At 42.3% G+C, this 15,166-nt stretch overlaps 1 protein-coding gene across 3 annotated transcripts in view; it reads right to left on the bottom strand.

Moving 5' to 3' along the window:
* Nucleotides 1-87: 87 nt before the first annotated feature.
* The window catches only part of fgd4a (FYVE, RhoGEF and PH domain containing 4a), a 51,254-nt gene continuing 36,175 nt past the window's right edge, over nucleotides 88-15,166 (bottom strand). For all 3 annotated transcript variants that reach the window (XM_073472423.1, XM_073472424.1, XM_073472425.1), the window contains 15 exons: nucleotides 13,603-13,816; nucleotides 10,854-11,256; nucleotides 8,021-8,110; nucleotides 7,724-7,869; nucleotides 7,424-7,580; nucleotides 7,115-7,253; nucleotides 6,964-7,022; nucleotides 6,733-6,879; nucleotides 6,171-6,343; nucleotides 4,679-4,709; nucleotides 4,495-4,575; nucleotides 4,278-4,403; nucleotides 3,083-3,220; nucleotides 2,805-2,945; nucleotides 88-2,715 (listed from right to left, as the gene is read on the bottom strand). In XM_073472423.1, coding sequence (XP_073328524.1) covers nucleotides 2,446-2,715; nucleotides 2,805-2,945; nucleotides 3,083-3,220; nucleotides 4,278-4,403; nucleotides 4,495-4,575; nucleotides 4,679-4,709; nucleotides 6,171-6,343; nucleotides 6,733-6,879; nucleotides 6,964-7,022; nucleotides 7,115-7,253; nucleotides 7,424-7,580; nucleotides 7,724-7,869; nucleotides 8,021-8,110; nucleotides 10,854-11,256; nucleotides 13,603-13,816 — 2,315 coding nt within the window. In that variant the 3' untranslated portion in view covers nucleotides 88-2,445. The remainder of the gene's footprint in view (nucleotides 2,716-2,804; nucleotides 2,946-3,082; nucleotides 3,221-4,277; nucleotides 4,404-4,494; nucleotides 4,576-4,678; nucleotides 4,710-6,170; nucleotides 6,344-6,732; nucleotides 6,880-6,963; nucleotides 7,023-7,114; nucleotides 7,254-7,423; nucleotides 7,581-7,723; nucleotides 7,870-8,020; nucleotides 8,111-10,853; nucleotides 11,257-13,602; nucleotides 13,817-15,166) is intronic.

Genomic DNA, 15,166 nt, shown 5'->3' with positions numbered 1-15,166 from the left:
GACCAGAACTGTCGTACTGGTTTGATAGGAAATTCTAGGTAAAGCCATTCAAGCAGGAACATTACAAACAAGCTCGATTGACATAAATCATATTTAATCTGGTTTTATTTTCTTTGAAGGTACACTTTTTAAGACTGTAAAGTGCGTAGATTCTCAAGCCTTTAGGGCAGGGGATGAGAGGACACATAAAAAAAATCTGGATATACATTCAGATCTTTCAGACAGGAAAGTTTTGTGCTCTTGTTTTATTATTTTGAATAGTGAAGAAGGGAACGAGTTCAGAGGGGTGAGACTCAGGTGAGCACCAGCATCGAGCACAGAGAGGGAATGAACATGGTCCGTCCAGCGCAGTGACCGGTCGCCGTCACGCTGAACAACCGAGGTGACATCTTTGATGAGTTAGTGGAAAAACATTTGCTCTCGGAAAGAAAATTAACATCTACCTACTGCACTTCTTAGCTGACAGTGAGGGAACGACTTTGTGCTACTTTTAACAGATCATGCTTGTCATCATACTCTATAAATTACTTTAAATAATAAAATTAATTACAGCATTAAAAACACATTTACATTTGTCGCACCAGCTTTGCTATAACTGATTGTGCTGCATTTGCATCTAAATAGAAAACCCTGGCACATGAAGACAACGATGATCCCCGCTCAGCTCTCCCCGCGTGAACTAAAGTTTTAGACTGTCCTTTAGCTGGACTAGCTTTTACCAAACACTCTCAGTTTTTAGTACTAACAGCACTAACTGGGCCACAGGGTTGGGCGATGTATGACAATACATATTGGGAGACCATAGAAATTTGAGATGTTTTTGTACTGTTTCTACTTATAATTAAAGGGCTGGTCCATTGTTTTTTCCACATGAAGGTCAGTTTACTTGTCTCAGAGAGAAAGACTCAAGCTGTATAATGTCTAAACTGTGCATTTATATGATGTTGGAATAATTGGAAAAATAAATTGCTGATGTGTGAGCACCCCCTCAAATCGGAGCAACAACTCTGAAAGTGGCGAAAATTTTGACATGCGCAGAAACATGGCAGACGAAAGTAAATGTTTGCTTGATGACTAGAAACTTTTATAAATTTATACATAAGATATCAAATTTTTGCTCACATGTATGTGTAATATGGTATTGAGTTGTAAACGAACGAACAACTTCCTAACTAAGGAAATGGGACCATTTTACGGATCAGGTGAACGCAATGATAGTCAGTATTGAGTTGCATTATGGGAATTGTAGGATCCATTGTTTTTGAAGCTTTACACTACAGGTCATCTCAACCTCTGCTGCTTCAATTTTGACAGTTTTTTAAAACATTTTTAAGAAATCTCTTTAGTAATTGTCCAAAATTTATGACAATAATTACCGGAGTGCCTGTTTATAGCTCTGGTTGCCAGTGTGGGCAATGTTGATAGTCAATGATCAGGACTGACTTGTAGTAATGGATTGTAAGGAATTTGCATCAAGATGATGAAGCACCTTGATTTGTCAGGCATTTCTGAACAAGTCAAAAACATAAAAAAAAAAAAATGTACGGAAATTTAGGATATTACAATGTGTATTGCCAGTCCAGTTCCATATCGCCCTCCCATATAGCGGCATAAGACGCTGGTATTTAAAACTCAACCAACTCGAGGACAATCTATTTCTCCTGTGGTCATACTGATTTGCAAATTAGTTCCTTCGCTTCATAGATTTGCAAACATACAAAGATCAGCCAACATGCATCCAGAGTTTGATTAGAAGTATTTTCACTGAGTGACGAGAGCGGGAGATGAGATCATCATTAGCCAACCACGTGATCATTTCCCCCCAGTTTTGGAACCATCTTCTCAAGCAAAGAAAAGCAGGAATACTGTAAATACTTTATATCATACTTAGATGTTTTCTATATTATCAAAACAAAGATTCAGACTGATTTCTGTACATGAAAACACAATTTTTCCTTTTTGAGAAAAACAAAAACGAAACATTTATACTGTACAGGTATAGGGAGTTGAGTTTCAGCACCAGCAGACTTTGTTTGGACCATCCTTTTGCTTTGATTCACATCCTGTAAAGGGTGCTGCGCAAGTCCATGGTAGTCCACTGGCTCAAGAGGAGCTGATTCAGGTTAAGAGTCTATGAAGTTTGAGCTGTCTTTAATAGTGCCTGTTTGAGGGAAGTCAATCAATCCTGAGGCCCCTTTGCTCTAGTGTTGATTGTACCAGACAAGTCTTTTAGTAATCCAGCACAGCTCTAGCTGAGAAAATCCATGAAGAAAGTGGGAAACAGTTGAGTGGCAAGGAAAGGCAGCTTATCCAGCACTGATTTTTTTTCCACTTTGTCTTTAAGATTCAGATTTAAGGACAGCATGGAGAAAGTGCATTTGTATATTGTGCGTGCAGCACACATCTGCACATATTGTCTTCCTTGAGCATCCTCCAGCCTGCACCTTATGAGCTATCAGTGCCCGCTTCCTGTGTGTTGTTGTTGTCTGTCACGGTGGTATTGCTGCCGTTGGTCGGAGGGCATTCCGGCACCTCTCCTGTCACTGCCACCCGGATCACCTTCAGCCAGCGCTGCTTGAGCTCCTCGCTTTCAGCAGCAAAATTGTGGATGGACTTCGACTGAGAGAGGCGAAAGGTGGCTGGAGGGTCTGTGGGCCGGGCGCTGTCATCCACAGAGTAGCCCAGGAGGGGGATGGTAGACTGGGCCTTCACGTCCTGAGGGATGAACAGATCGTCATGTGAATTGATGAGTTTTATATAAATGTTGGTAATCATATTTTTCGATTCTTGTCTTGGTGTTTTACCTGCGGAGCTCCGTAGAGATAGAGCACCAGACTCTCCTTCTCAGGGATGACGCACCACACCTTCTGCCAAGGCTTGTTCTTCTCACAGTACTGCAGGAAGCCACACATGATGCTGCTGCCTGAGAACTGAGCTGCTTCGATCTGCACGGTGGGAATAAGACCACGGCAAATGAGGACAAAATCAATAAGGCAACACTACTTTACTAATTTACTTCTAGGTCAGTTATCTTTTTGTTTAGAGAAACAGATTTCTGTATGTATCAGTACATCCTGTTTACCTCTAGGATGCCCTTCTTTTTGCCCTCAGCTACCCTTTCTCCAGTCAGGATTAAGAAGCAGTCTTTGCAGACTTTGTTTGTCTTGTTGTTGTCATATTCGAGCGCCACCTTATTGTCTGAGCACTTCCAGCACACCACCTGTAAGAAAGAGGAAGAGAAGAGCAGTAAATATACAGCACATGCTTACTAAACCTGTCACAGGAACTATCTTTGGGCATCATTTAGTTCACCATGACTATTTATAAGCCAGTAGACACTTCTTGTTTCTTTTTTAAATAATATGTTATTTAATTATGAGAACATTTAGGGGCATTTTGCCTGCGACTGGTGAGGGATGATGTGCAACAAATGTCCCTTGCCAGACTCCAAGTTAAGTCAGGGACATTTCTGTTACACGGTCTCTGTCTTAAAACTTTAAATGTACGTGCATATTCCTTGAAGGACAGCAACTCTAACATGGAAGAGCAATAGATTTCCCTGATTTGAAGCCCACATATGAATCATATTTTCCTGAATGTATTTCAGGTAGTTGACAGGGACTCTTCTCACATTTTTGGGAACTGTAAAGGGAAAACTTCAACTGCAGCAAAATCTACAAGTTTGTCAAAAACAGGGTTGGGTAATAATGGTTTACATGCAATTGGGGATATGTAATCAGATAATGAAAAATAATTAACTAGATGAAATTTGAAAACATGTAATCATATTATATATTATATTAATTATATATTATATATATATTATAGTTGCATTGTCATAGAGTACTTGATTACATTTTTGATTGCACTTTAAAATGTAGCAATCTTAAAATGATGACTCTTGTTTTCATTCATATGAATATGCTCGACTGCATATCCAAGTAAACTAATCCTCTCAGTTTTGTTCAGGGTGACTTAACTAATACTATTTTGATTTTTTAAAGTGCTCCTCTTGCATTAGAGAGGAGTCCTCCATGTGGCCTTGGATTTAAAAAAACAGCAGCAACAAAAAGTTACACAAAAGAAACAGCATCCGTACATGTTGTAGAATACACACAGGACACCTGTAGATTGTGCCACCACTACATCTGAACTGCAGTTGTGAGCTCTGAATGTAGTAAAGGTTCCCTGTTGTACCAGTCTATCCTGATTGACGCACTCTCATTCACCTCCTGCACATACATTATGCATGACACGACACCATCAAGATGACTTACGTAGCCGCAGGCTCTGCAGTGGTGTCTCCGCCGTGTCAGAGCGTTGAAAGGCTCTTTACACTTCATACACATTGTCACTTCATTGTCGCGGATCCATCGAGGGGCACGCTTCCCCAGCTCTGCGTTCTGTAGTTAAATAAAAACACGCTCATTATGACAGTGCAGAACGGTTTTCGACATCTTATTTGTGTGTGTACAACTGTGATGTGACACTTACAGACACTTCCTCCACATCTTTCAAGGCGTTTTTGAATGATTCATTTTTTTGTTGGAAAATCTCAATGGTCGCCTGGAAAGCCTGAAGGATAAAAAAAAAACCAAACATGTGTGAGTCACTTTATATTCTCTTCACAGACACATAATCAAACGTGAAAATCATGTTCAATATGTACTGTATGTACCTTAATCCAGTCTAGCTTGTCTTGCTCTGAGCTGAAGAGGAAAAACAAAGCCAGAATTAGCATTAAGACACTGAGAACGTATAAACCTTAACTTTATGTGACAGTCACACCAACATAGCAGTTAGATGTGGTCAGAGTTTATTTAGAGATTTACAGGATTTAAATATGGAGCTTGGGTGTGCTGTGGTGGTCGTCCATACTGAAATTATACTGTATGTGGTGCAGCTTACCAGTGGGAAGCTTTTTGAAAGGATAGCTCTGCAAGCTTACCAGAACTTCACACTGGAAGAAGTTGAACTACAGCAAAGCTACCCACGGGAAAAATCTAGTTTGTCCCTCCGCAGTCAAAAATGTGCTTTTCCTCTTGTTCCTACAATTTAAGCCTCGCTGTGTAGAATGATGTATGTGCAGGGTTTGATGCTAGAAGGCTGTTTTCACTTTCATTTGCTAAAAGTCTAAATTTTCTCTGATCTCATTGAAAATCTGATTTTAAGAGGCGGGCCTGCGAGCATGATTTGTGACATCACAAATAGTTTGTAAGCCAATCCTGGTCAACATTCATCATACACAAGTGTGATGTGGAAACTTGAAGCCTCCAGTGCACATACACTGAGAATGGACTTTACAGTAAAGAAGGAGACATCTTGTATCCAGCAGGTGAACTTGAGAAATAAAAAATGTTTAAAGCAGACCTATTATGCTTTTTTTTGTTTTTTTATAATTTTTTTATAGATGTTCTTGTGCATGTAAAAGGTCTCGAAGTTAAAAAGCCCAAAGTCTGTGCTAGCAAGAACACCTCTCTCTGTGACTTCTTGACATCACTCTTCATCACCATGTCATACATTTGCGTAATTTATGCCTCTATTCACGGTAGAAGTGAAGCTAACTGGAAGATGAAAACACGACAGAGCCGACCAGAGACACAGTGAGCGGTGCTCAAGCGTGTGTGAGCTGACTAATCAGAGCAGACTGGGTATTGGGGAGGAGGGGCCTTAAAGAAACAGGAACTAAAACAGAGCGTTTCATACAGAGGGGGAACACAGTGCTGCAGCACTGGACAGCATGAGAGGGTGGATTTCTTTTTTGCGCACTAAAGCATGTAAACCTATCCTAGTAGGAACCCAAAATTATGAACTTGAAAATTAGCATGATATATCTCCTTTAATAAACAGTTATTCTGGAATTTTTAATGAGGGAGAAAGAATAGGTGCAATTTTAAGATTTTAAACTGGCACACATTAGAGAGTTTTTGTTTATGCCTCAATACATTTGTGGAGGGGATCTTTAACTAAGCTACCAAAAGTAATTTATCTGCTTGAATCACTATGCAAATACCAGCAAGCTACTGCAAAATGTAGTTAAAACTAGTTTAATTACATGTAGTTCACTATTCCCCATCAAATTAAATACAATTGTATACTTCAATCTGGGAGGGGCTGGGGTGTTTTTTAAAATGACCCCCTTGTTGCACTTTGCCTGATATAAATTGTACCTGGCCTGTAGCTCCAGTGTCCTCTCCTTCCCTGACACCTGGAAAGTATGAGGGTAATCCTCATTCAGTGTCTCCAGGATCTTCATGCCATCGATGCCAATCCGCGTCCGGACAGTGTACTTCGTCCCCCCCAGACTGAACTTGGGCACGCAGTACAGCAGCATGTTGTTGAACTGGCAGCAAAAGGAACACAACACGTTTTAGTGATGGCAGAACATGTGTGAGAATAGATCAGCACTATTCTAGTTCAGCTCTCTGGCATTGTTTTCCTCCAGCTGGGGCAGTCCTACGCACGGCGGGTAACATGAATTACACGGACGGGAGACATTCCACCTGAAGCTAATAAGAAACAGCCACGACGTAATCACATCATCTGGCAATCTCAGTAATTGAGAGATTTGTTCATGTGCCCCTGGTGTATCCTCACATGGAGGTGTTCCTGGCTCCAAATGATTCACTTGTTTCAATTGACTTGTGCAGAGGAAGTCTCGCTGCAGCATATTTCCCTGCAGCGTCCTTCATTAGATAAGAAGGTGTTATTGCGCCTGACAGTTTCTCTTACCAGGAAGAGGTATCGCTCCATGGCTGAGGTGTTCCTGGCTGCCAGCTTCAGGATGTGGCCCTCCTTGATGAACTCGTTAGAGGGGTTCACGATGTCCTCCTCCTCACCCAGCATCTCGTATATCTCTATCAGCTTCTTCAGATTCTCCTAAATGAGGATGGGTCATTTCATTTTAGTCAGATGTCGGTGAGTCAGAGAGATTCTGTCTTGGTTTGAAACATATGTACTTACAGATTTTCGTATGGCGCTGTTGGAGTGAGTAGCGGCTGTGGCGATAATTTCTAACGATTCTAGGGGGGAAAAAAGATGGGTTACCTTAAGATAGACTAATTGAAATAACAATGGCCCCTTGGAGTGGGAGTTTAAGGCATTTTCGACTTACTTTCTGCATCTCGTCGGTCAGAGTCGTCCTGAGGCAGCTTCTTCAGGTAGTCTTTGAGCAGCATCTCGTAGCGAGGGACTCTCTGCACGGGCTCGAGCATGTGATGCTGAAGTGTCAGGAAGCCACAGGCCTCTTGACTCTGTCCAGAAATAACCAAACCAAACGTAATATTAGCTCACTTTCTACATTCTGTACCAAATTTGTGCGCGTAAAATCTGCTTATCCAACGAGTCTGTGTTCTTTCAGAAACTCGAACCTATTTCTAAAATATAAATGTATTTATAAGGACTGGATTTTGGCTGGCGGTACCTGTATCTCCTGAATGATGGCCTTGAATTGAGGCGAACGATCAGTCCACTGTTTCAGCAGCTCCATGGCCTTGTCGAAATTCTTCACGTACTCTGCGTACATCTTGAGGAAGGGTGTGAGTTTCTGCAGGATGTCTCCGATGCGAGGTTTGGACGCCCTGCAGGGAGGGAGAGGAGGAGGTAGGGCTTGACCTGAAGTTGTTACTACATTACAATGAAAAATCTATTTACAGTATGTTAAAAAATGTTTGATACAGAACTTTCTAGCATTCATTCTCATTTCATTCCCGCTGAAGCTCACCATTCTCCCATGCGTTTCTCCAGATCTGGAAGCAGAAACTGGCTGTGAAAGGCGTGGATGGAGGAGATGTTGGAGAAGATGTTCTTCACTACCTCCACAGGGAACGTCCCTTTATTTGCCTCCTCCATTAGCTTAAGACAGAATGCCTGAAGAGCCGTACACAACATAGAAACAATAAGTGATATATAAAAGGAACAAGCTCAAGTTAATTCAGTTTCCTGCTGTTTTCACATGAATATTTTCCTCCTGCGTAATGTATAAAAAAAAGGGAACTGGCGCTCCCTCTGAGTTCCTCACCTGGTCCAGCAGGTTAAGTCGCGCCACGTAGGCCTTCTCTGTATGCAAGAGCTCGCTGGCGATCTTAAACAGCTTCTGTTCATTTGTCTCCTGAGAACAGAGGGTACATCACTGTGAGTTTTTACACGTGTGGTGATCTTATATAACTTCTGTTCATTAGTGACTTAGTGAGGTGCGAAAGTGATCTTATTCTGTTGGGCTAGGAAGACAGCAGCACCGTCTCACAGTTCACAGTCTGCGTAATGACCTTTTCCACTCTAATACTTCTCTAACGGTGAGTAATTGGTATTGTCATCGAAGGCTTAAAGGAAAATGGGGCCTTATGAGCTTTTTGAGACACTGACTGGAGCTAAATAAAAATAAAATAATGCAGAAGTGTGGTATAAACGGTCTGTAGTGCATGCATTTGAGGTCAGTATTATATTCCCACATCATTGTAATTTGATTCCTGACCCTTTGCAAGTTCCTTTTTGGTTAGGTCACTGATTTAAGAGATGCTACTTCTTTTAAAAACAGCCATCAGAGAGTGAACGGCTGAGGAACAACATGTTGCATTTTCTACATATTGTGCATTTTCTTGCACTGACTCAGGTTCAACGCCTCAGTGACTCCTCTGCTGTTTGAGCTCAGGTATGTACTATTAGTTGTTGCATACAGCAAACAGCAGCATGTAGCACTAATGTGTGTGTCCACAACACTGGGCTGATGGTGGGCTAGACTGTGGCAAAACTGAGGCTCTCAGAACAGGAAATGAAAATATAGAATAAGGGAAATGACTCTAAATCAAAAAAGGACACAAACATGTGAGGTCTGTGTGAGAGGTCGATATGTATGCAGTATGTATGTATACTGATATGTATGACAAACTGCAAATGTAGCCTCAAAATCTACTCAAAAAATTTCTTGCATACTGATTGGATGAACTATGGCATGCTGGGACGTTTTCCCGTGACAATGACCATGGCAGCAGAATATTTCGCACTATGCAACTGCAAGGAACAAGTATCTTCCTCTGTCTGTGGGTTCAAGCGGCCCAAGAGCACATAATTCATTTCAACATAATTCATTTGTCAACACATTCGCAATGTTCTCTGCTGAGTTTGTTTTTTCCCGGGCATGCTATGCTACAGAGTAAGAGAAATGCAATTCAGTATGGTTTTCAAGTCAACACTGATCAGTAGAGAAATATCTGAAATGCATTTGAGTGCTACAGTTCCACATGAACAAGTACTCAAGTACAGTAATTAGGTTCTGTAATGAGGTACTTTGCTTGAGTTATTGGGGGAAATACTGCTCTTTTTATTTGACTACATTAACTGGACACCTTAATTTGACTAATTCTTTTCAGGCTGAGGTACAAAACAAGGTAACAAAAACAAACAAACGGATAAAAAAACATGATGCGCTTCTTAAAACTGAATGCATCTCTAAAGACTGAACCAGTTGTTCCTAATCTTTTTTGACTTGTGACCCCTGACAGAAAAGGAACTGTAATTGCGTGCAGCTGGGGCCCCTTTCAGATGTCTTTGAGTTGTGAGCAGTTCCACCCAAGAGTGAAACCTCTTAGATGGTTTCATTTAAATAACTGCTCGGGCCACAAAGAGATAAAAAAAAAAAACATTTCACTTTCGATACTTCACAATAGTACAAATATCATTAAAGAAATCCCAAGTACGTCCTTTTTGTGTCGCAGAATTTCTTCGTTTGTTCTTTCCTCTCTCGTTAATCATCTCACGACCTATCCATTATATCTTGTGACCCTTTGGAGGGGCTGTGAAGTCTGATAACTGTCCTCAGCCTGAATCAGTGCTGGTTGGGTCTGAAGACTGCACCTTTGAACGTGAATAAATAAGAAGGGTGTGGAGTAAAGTGGTTACATTAGCTGCCACTAGCATAACACACCCAAATCCCCACTCAAACTTTCGTCAGTTGAGTTGAATTGTGGGTAATGCATGCGCCACGTTACGACAAGGAAATCTTTGGTTCTGCTGCATCAACGTGACATGAAAATGTGCAAAGTTGAATCCATGCAGTGCTCTTTTAACATGTTGCTGCTAATAATAACAAAATAATCAGTGCTTACTAACTTGTAGTGGACTATTTCCACATGGTTTTATTGGTATTCATGTAGTTGATGCACTAATGCAAAAGGCACACATAAAGACCAATAACCCAGCTGAACAGAAGTATTTAAGACGTTGTTTTGTAACAACTGACACACAGAGGAGCTAAACTGTATGTTAACTCAAGATAATTCCACAAACAGCAAAAACAATCTGATTCAAAACTGATCAAACAGTTTGAATGACTAGATTTGACCAGAGATCATGTTCATGTCCACAAATAGAAGACTCAAGTTCACCACCAACGGTAAGTTTCAACTTGACAAAGCTCTCTGTCAGGGCCACAGCATCAGTAAAGATATCTGTTGTTCCTGTTGCCAGAGAGACTGTGTGGTTGTTTTGAGCAGAGGAGAAGACAGAGATTGATCTCAACCTGAGATATTTATAATCTGCAGTCACCAGCAGTTCCCACAGGGGAGTTCACTGAGGCATGAACTCAGCTGCTGGAGCGTTGGACATCTGCTCGGCCTTCGCAGATAATAGCCCCTCTGAGACGCACGCACACACTCCTGTAACTCTACCCTTACACTGTTAGAGTAACCCATGGTTGAATTAGTTCAGAAGATTTAATTTCACTTAACGCTCAGAACGTAAATCAATGCTGAAGGTTTGAGATCTCAGAATATCTGAGATTGCAGAGCAACGAGACAGCTTTAAATATCCGACACAAAGGATGTAAATACACTCTAACAAAGCAGACATGCACGTACCTTCTGGTCTGTGCTCCCTTCTCCGTTCCTGTGCTCACTTTCTGTTCCACTGTCCTCATTCTTAGTGTGGCTTTCTGTACCAGTCCTGTCTGTGTGTGGAGGTGAATGATCATTGCTCTGTTCTGCGCTCCCGTCCCCCATATCTCCATTCACCAGCCCGGCAGTCTCTATCCTCACGCTTTCAATGTTCCTCTCCGCCTTCTCCTTGTCCTGCTCCATCTGCGCTACCACCCCGTTAGACGCCGGTTCGTGAGCATCCTGCGGCGCAGCCGGTACGGAGGAGTCGTTCTCCTGAGTCCCCCCGGTCTCGCTCTGCTTCTGGTGGGCGCGGTGAGCTGGGCTGCAGTTGTTTGACTTGCTGATCTGTTTCAGCGGCGAGCCGTCTCTCTTGCTCTCTGTGTTGCTGGTGGAACAGAGGAAAAGGCAAAAGGAGGAAGTCGGTCAGTACGGCAAGAGCGCAGAGAGACGAGATAGATTGCAGGAGTCTCTTCGACACGTTGGTCAGAGAGTGTGAGACCCGACGGTAAGCAGAGAGCTTCTGCACGTGAGTGTGAGAGTTAAAAATAAAACTGTGGAGATGCAAAAACTTCTTTCTGTTTTATGAGGCTGCTGAGAGCTGGTGTAGTGCAGAGGAAGTGTGTGTGTGTGTGTGTGTGTGTGTGCGTGTGTGTGTGTGTGTGTGTGGATGAGCAGAGGAGGAATGGAAGTACAGTAATGAGCAGGACAGGAGGAGGGGGAGAGGTACAACACTACTCCCCAGAGACCGATCCTGTCCTACTTCCAAGGAGAACCCACATTATATATTGTGCTGTAATGTCTCTTCCATTCTTTGCTTGAGCATGAATGAAATGGAAAAAACAGTTTGAACAAGACGTTTTGATATACAGCGGAGGAATGGAGGCTAGATTAACACACACAGACACACACACATGGATGTACAATGTCACCATTCATCTGCTCCACATCCTGTACCGGCAGTCGGTCCAGCTGTTTCCCTGTAAATTACCCTCCAGTCTCGCAGCAAGCAGAAACCTCCAGTAGCTACTGTATCTTAGCTCGGCTTGCTGATCCCAACTCGGTCGTAAAACTGGCCACAAAAAATACTTCCAGGAGTCAAAGCATCACCATTTCTAGCAGCAAAGAAACAAGATAACCTACACAAAAATGAAAACCCATGAAAAAACCCATCGGCCACGCAGGTGTTTTTTAGCTTTAGTTGTTCGCTGTTGCAACGACTGTCACTGTCCGATTGAAACAGGAAGTATGTATAAATAGAGGAACAACAACAGGCTGGTGAAACACTCTACGGATGAATCACTTCTGGGCTGTCGGCCACCTGAGATGCTTGTATTTCAGACAATACCGTCCAAACCCCTCAGAGCAAGGCTGAATAACACCCTGATTGGCAGACATTGTTTCATATTTCTATATAAGAAAAAACACAAACGCACTGTTCACCTCGCAGTGTGTAGGAAGGTGCACATAGCAGTTCCTCTTTGCATATAAATAACACACCAAGTGTAGCAGTGCATGACAGTGTTTTAAAGTGAGCAGAACGAGACAAGAATTAAGAGCAGCTCCACTTGCCATGTGGCAGTCCTCTAAGGTGCCTTCAGTGCCATGTGAACCAGATTAGTATATTAGTAGGCTAATTCTGTTTCTCGGAAGCTGCGGGCCTTTCTCTTTTTTCTGTACCGAGGCCACTGGAGGGCTAATCCCCCACAGCCCCCGCAGAGTCTGAATGAGAAAGATACACCCGTTTGCTCTGATTAACCTCGCGTCGACACGAGGACGTGTGATGAAAGGGTGCGGGATCCCGCTTGGATTTTCTAATTCTGTTTCCAGAGATCCAAAATACAAGGCTACAGACTGATGATACTGAGGGAAATCTAAGCAGGCACGCCACTGCTTGCATTTTTTTTGGGCTCTACTGTATGAGCAGTTGTCCAGCGGGGACAAGGGCACCATTGTTGTGCCTTTCCACCACTTTCAACGGGCCTCCCTCGCACAGACAAGGCTGCAGCAATCAAAACTTACATGACTTGGAATATAAGTCTATAAAAAAAGGGAGAAACATTTGGAAGCCTGCATTAGATTTAGTAGATTCTGCTGGGAAGAGTTTGCGTAGAAGCCGACAGAATACTTACATCACCAGTACGAGCCTCGTGATCAAAGCAGACACATTAAAGATAGTGCAAGAGATCTTACCTCGTTCTCCTGGGTTTCATCTCCCAGCACTGTCCCACAACTGAATGAGGAGCGGTGTTTCCCCCTTGCTTGTGTAAATCTCCTTTCATCCCCTTTGCTAACGCTTGGCTTGTCGAGCACGGGCTAATCTCGGCTTGTTCTGTCTACAGCCCTCGTCTGTGCTACTATCAATGAGTCAGGCTGGAGACTTTGATCGAGAGCACTTCTGCTTTTAATCCTTGAAATAACCGGCATAGGAAACGTTAGGAAAGACAGAAAAGTTTTCCGTCACTGTGGGTTGCAACAGCCTGAATGAGGTCGTTTTGTTACAAAAGCTATTAAGTGACGTATTTCGCAGTTATTCAGCCATCTGTCATGATGAACCCTGCCATGCTGGACGCAGCCAAACTTCAATATTGAAGAGCCACTTTCACTGAATAACACTGCACCACAGATCGAATGAAACGAGCAATTCCTCACAAAAAACACACAAATCAACTTTTTCAAAGCATACTGTCCTGATCTCTCACACACACAACACCAGGGTGTAAAGTGCGCCTACCTGTTCTCCTCAAAGCGGCTGATGAGGTGTGACACTTTGGAGTTTTTCTCCCTGCCTTTCTCCCTGTTCACAGCCCCTCTTCCTCTGCTCCCTCCTCCTCCTCCTCCTCCTCCTCCGTCCTCCATGCCCGGTCTAAGCGATGGTTTCTGGAAGCGGCCCAGCGGGGACGTGAGCTCCGTCACTGGGCTCTGGAGATGTGGTGGCTTTGGAGGCACTGGAGAGAAGACAGAGGAACTGTTAGTGACTATCTTGGACGCTGGTTGATGCAGATGATTGCTTTGATTTCACTCATCAGGGAATATGTTACTGCAATGTGGGGTTGGACCTGAAGGGGGCGGTATAAGCTATCGCAAATGACCAGCACACAGGACACTGAGCTGTTAACATCCTTAATGTGACAAACAAGTTACCCAGCTCAGCACAGAGTAATCAATCAGTTTCACTTGACTCACAAGTCATGTGTTAGGACTTGAAGTTCCAGGATGACTATTAGCAGCAGAAAGAATGGAGCTCTGTCTCTTGTCTTATCTGTGTACAATGATTTACTCAGCGCAAATAAAAAGAGGAACGAGGCACAGGGTTCACTGATCCCAGGACATCTTATGTAACTCTATTCCTGTTTTCACTCTCCCTGAGGTGGACTGAGAATGTTTGGACCCATAACATAATTAGCAGTGGTGGAAAGAGTGCTGAAAAAGTACCGGTACAGTTACACCACTTAACTATTACTCAACTACAAGTAAAACCACTGATATTCTTCTCAAACACTACTCAGAGTATTAGTTACTTTTTAACCATTGGTGTTTTATACATTATTAATAGCAGGCATTCAATCAAAAGGGCTTCTGTTTCTCCAAATCTTCAGTCTGAATTACTCCCAGCTCCTGCTCTGTTCTGCTCAGTGGTCGTGGTCTCCTCTCCAAACCTGCGCCTGCTGCAGAGTTTTGTTTTTTTGGCTGTATGCCAGGGTCTTCATTGGCCCCTAAGTGATCAGATAGCTCTGTTGGCTACAAGAATGCACATAAATGCTTTAGATACCGATACAAATTGTACTCAGTACTCATTTATCATTTTAAAAGTAACTGAGTAGATTACATGGTGTGATGCACACTTAAGTACGAGTCAAATTACAGCTTTAGTTACTAGTAACTTTACAAATTAAGATTTTTATATATATATAAAATGTATATTTTATTTATACAAAACATATGAAGAGCTTATAAATATGATGTTTTGTTATTAAATAAGCCACCCAACAGTATAAACAAGTACAGCTGACACAAAATTAATTGTTTCAGTAATTTTTAATCCAAACGTTTCATGGATCCAGCTTCTTAAAGGGTGACTTCACCAATTTAATATTTGTAAAAAATGTGTTAGGACTATTGGTTGGACAAAGGGAACACTGTGAAAGTTTCAGTTTACTCTAATTTCTCACTATTTTCAGAATTTTTACAAACCAAGCATTCAAACGATTTAACAGTTCAAAATGACCTCCGTCTCAACCAACTACAACAGTGAAATCCTGCTTTTATATTTCTGGCTGAGTGACAGTAATGTAAAG

The sequence above is a fragment of the Pagrus major genome, chromosome 8 (genome assembly GCF_040436345.1).
Source record: "Pagrus major chromosome 8, Pma_NU_1.0".
Classification (NCBI taxonomy): Eukaryota; Metazoa; Chordata; class Actinopteri; order Spariformes; family Sparidae; genus Pagrus; species Pagrus major.
Note: the sequence above shows the minus strand (reverse complement) of the source record. Positions and strands in the feature narration are given on the sequence as shown.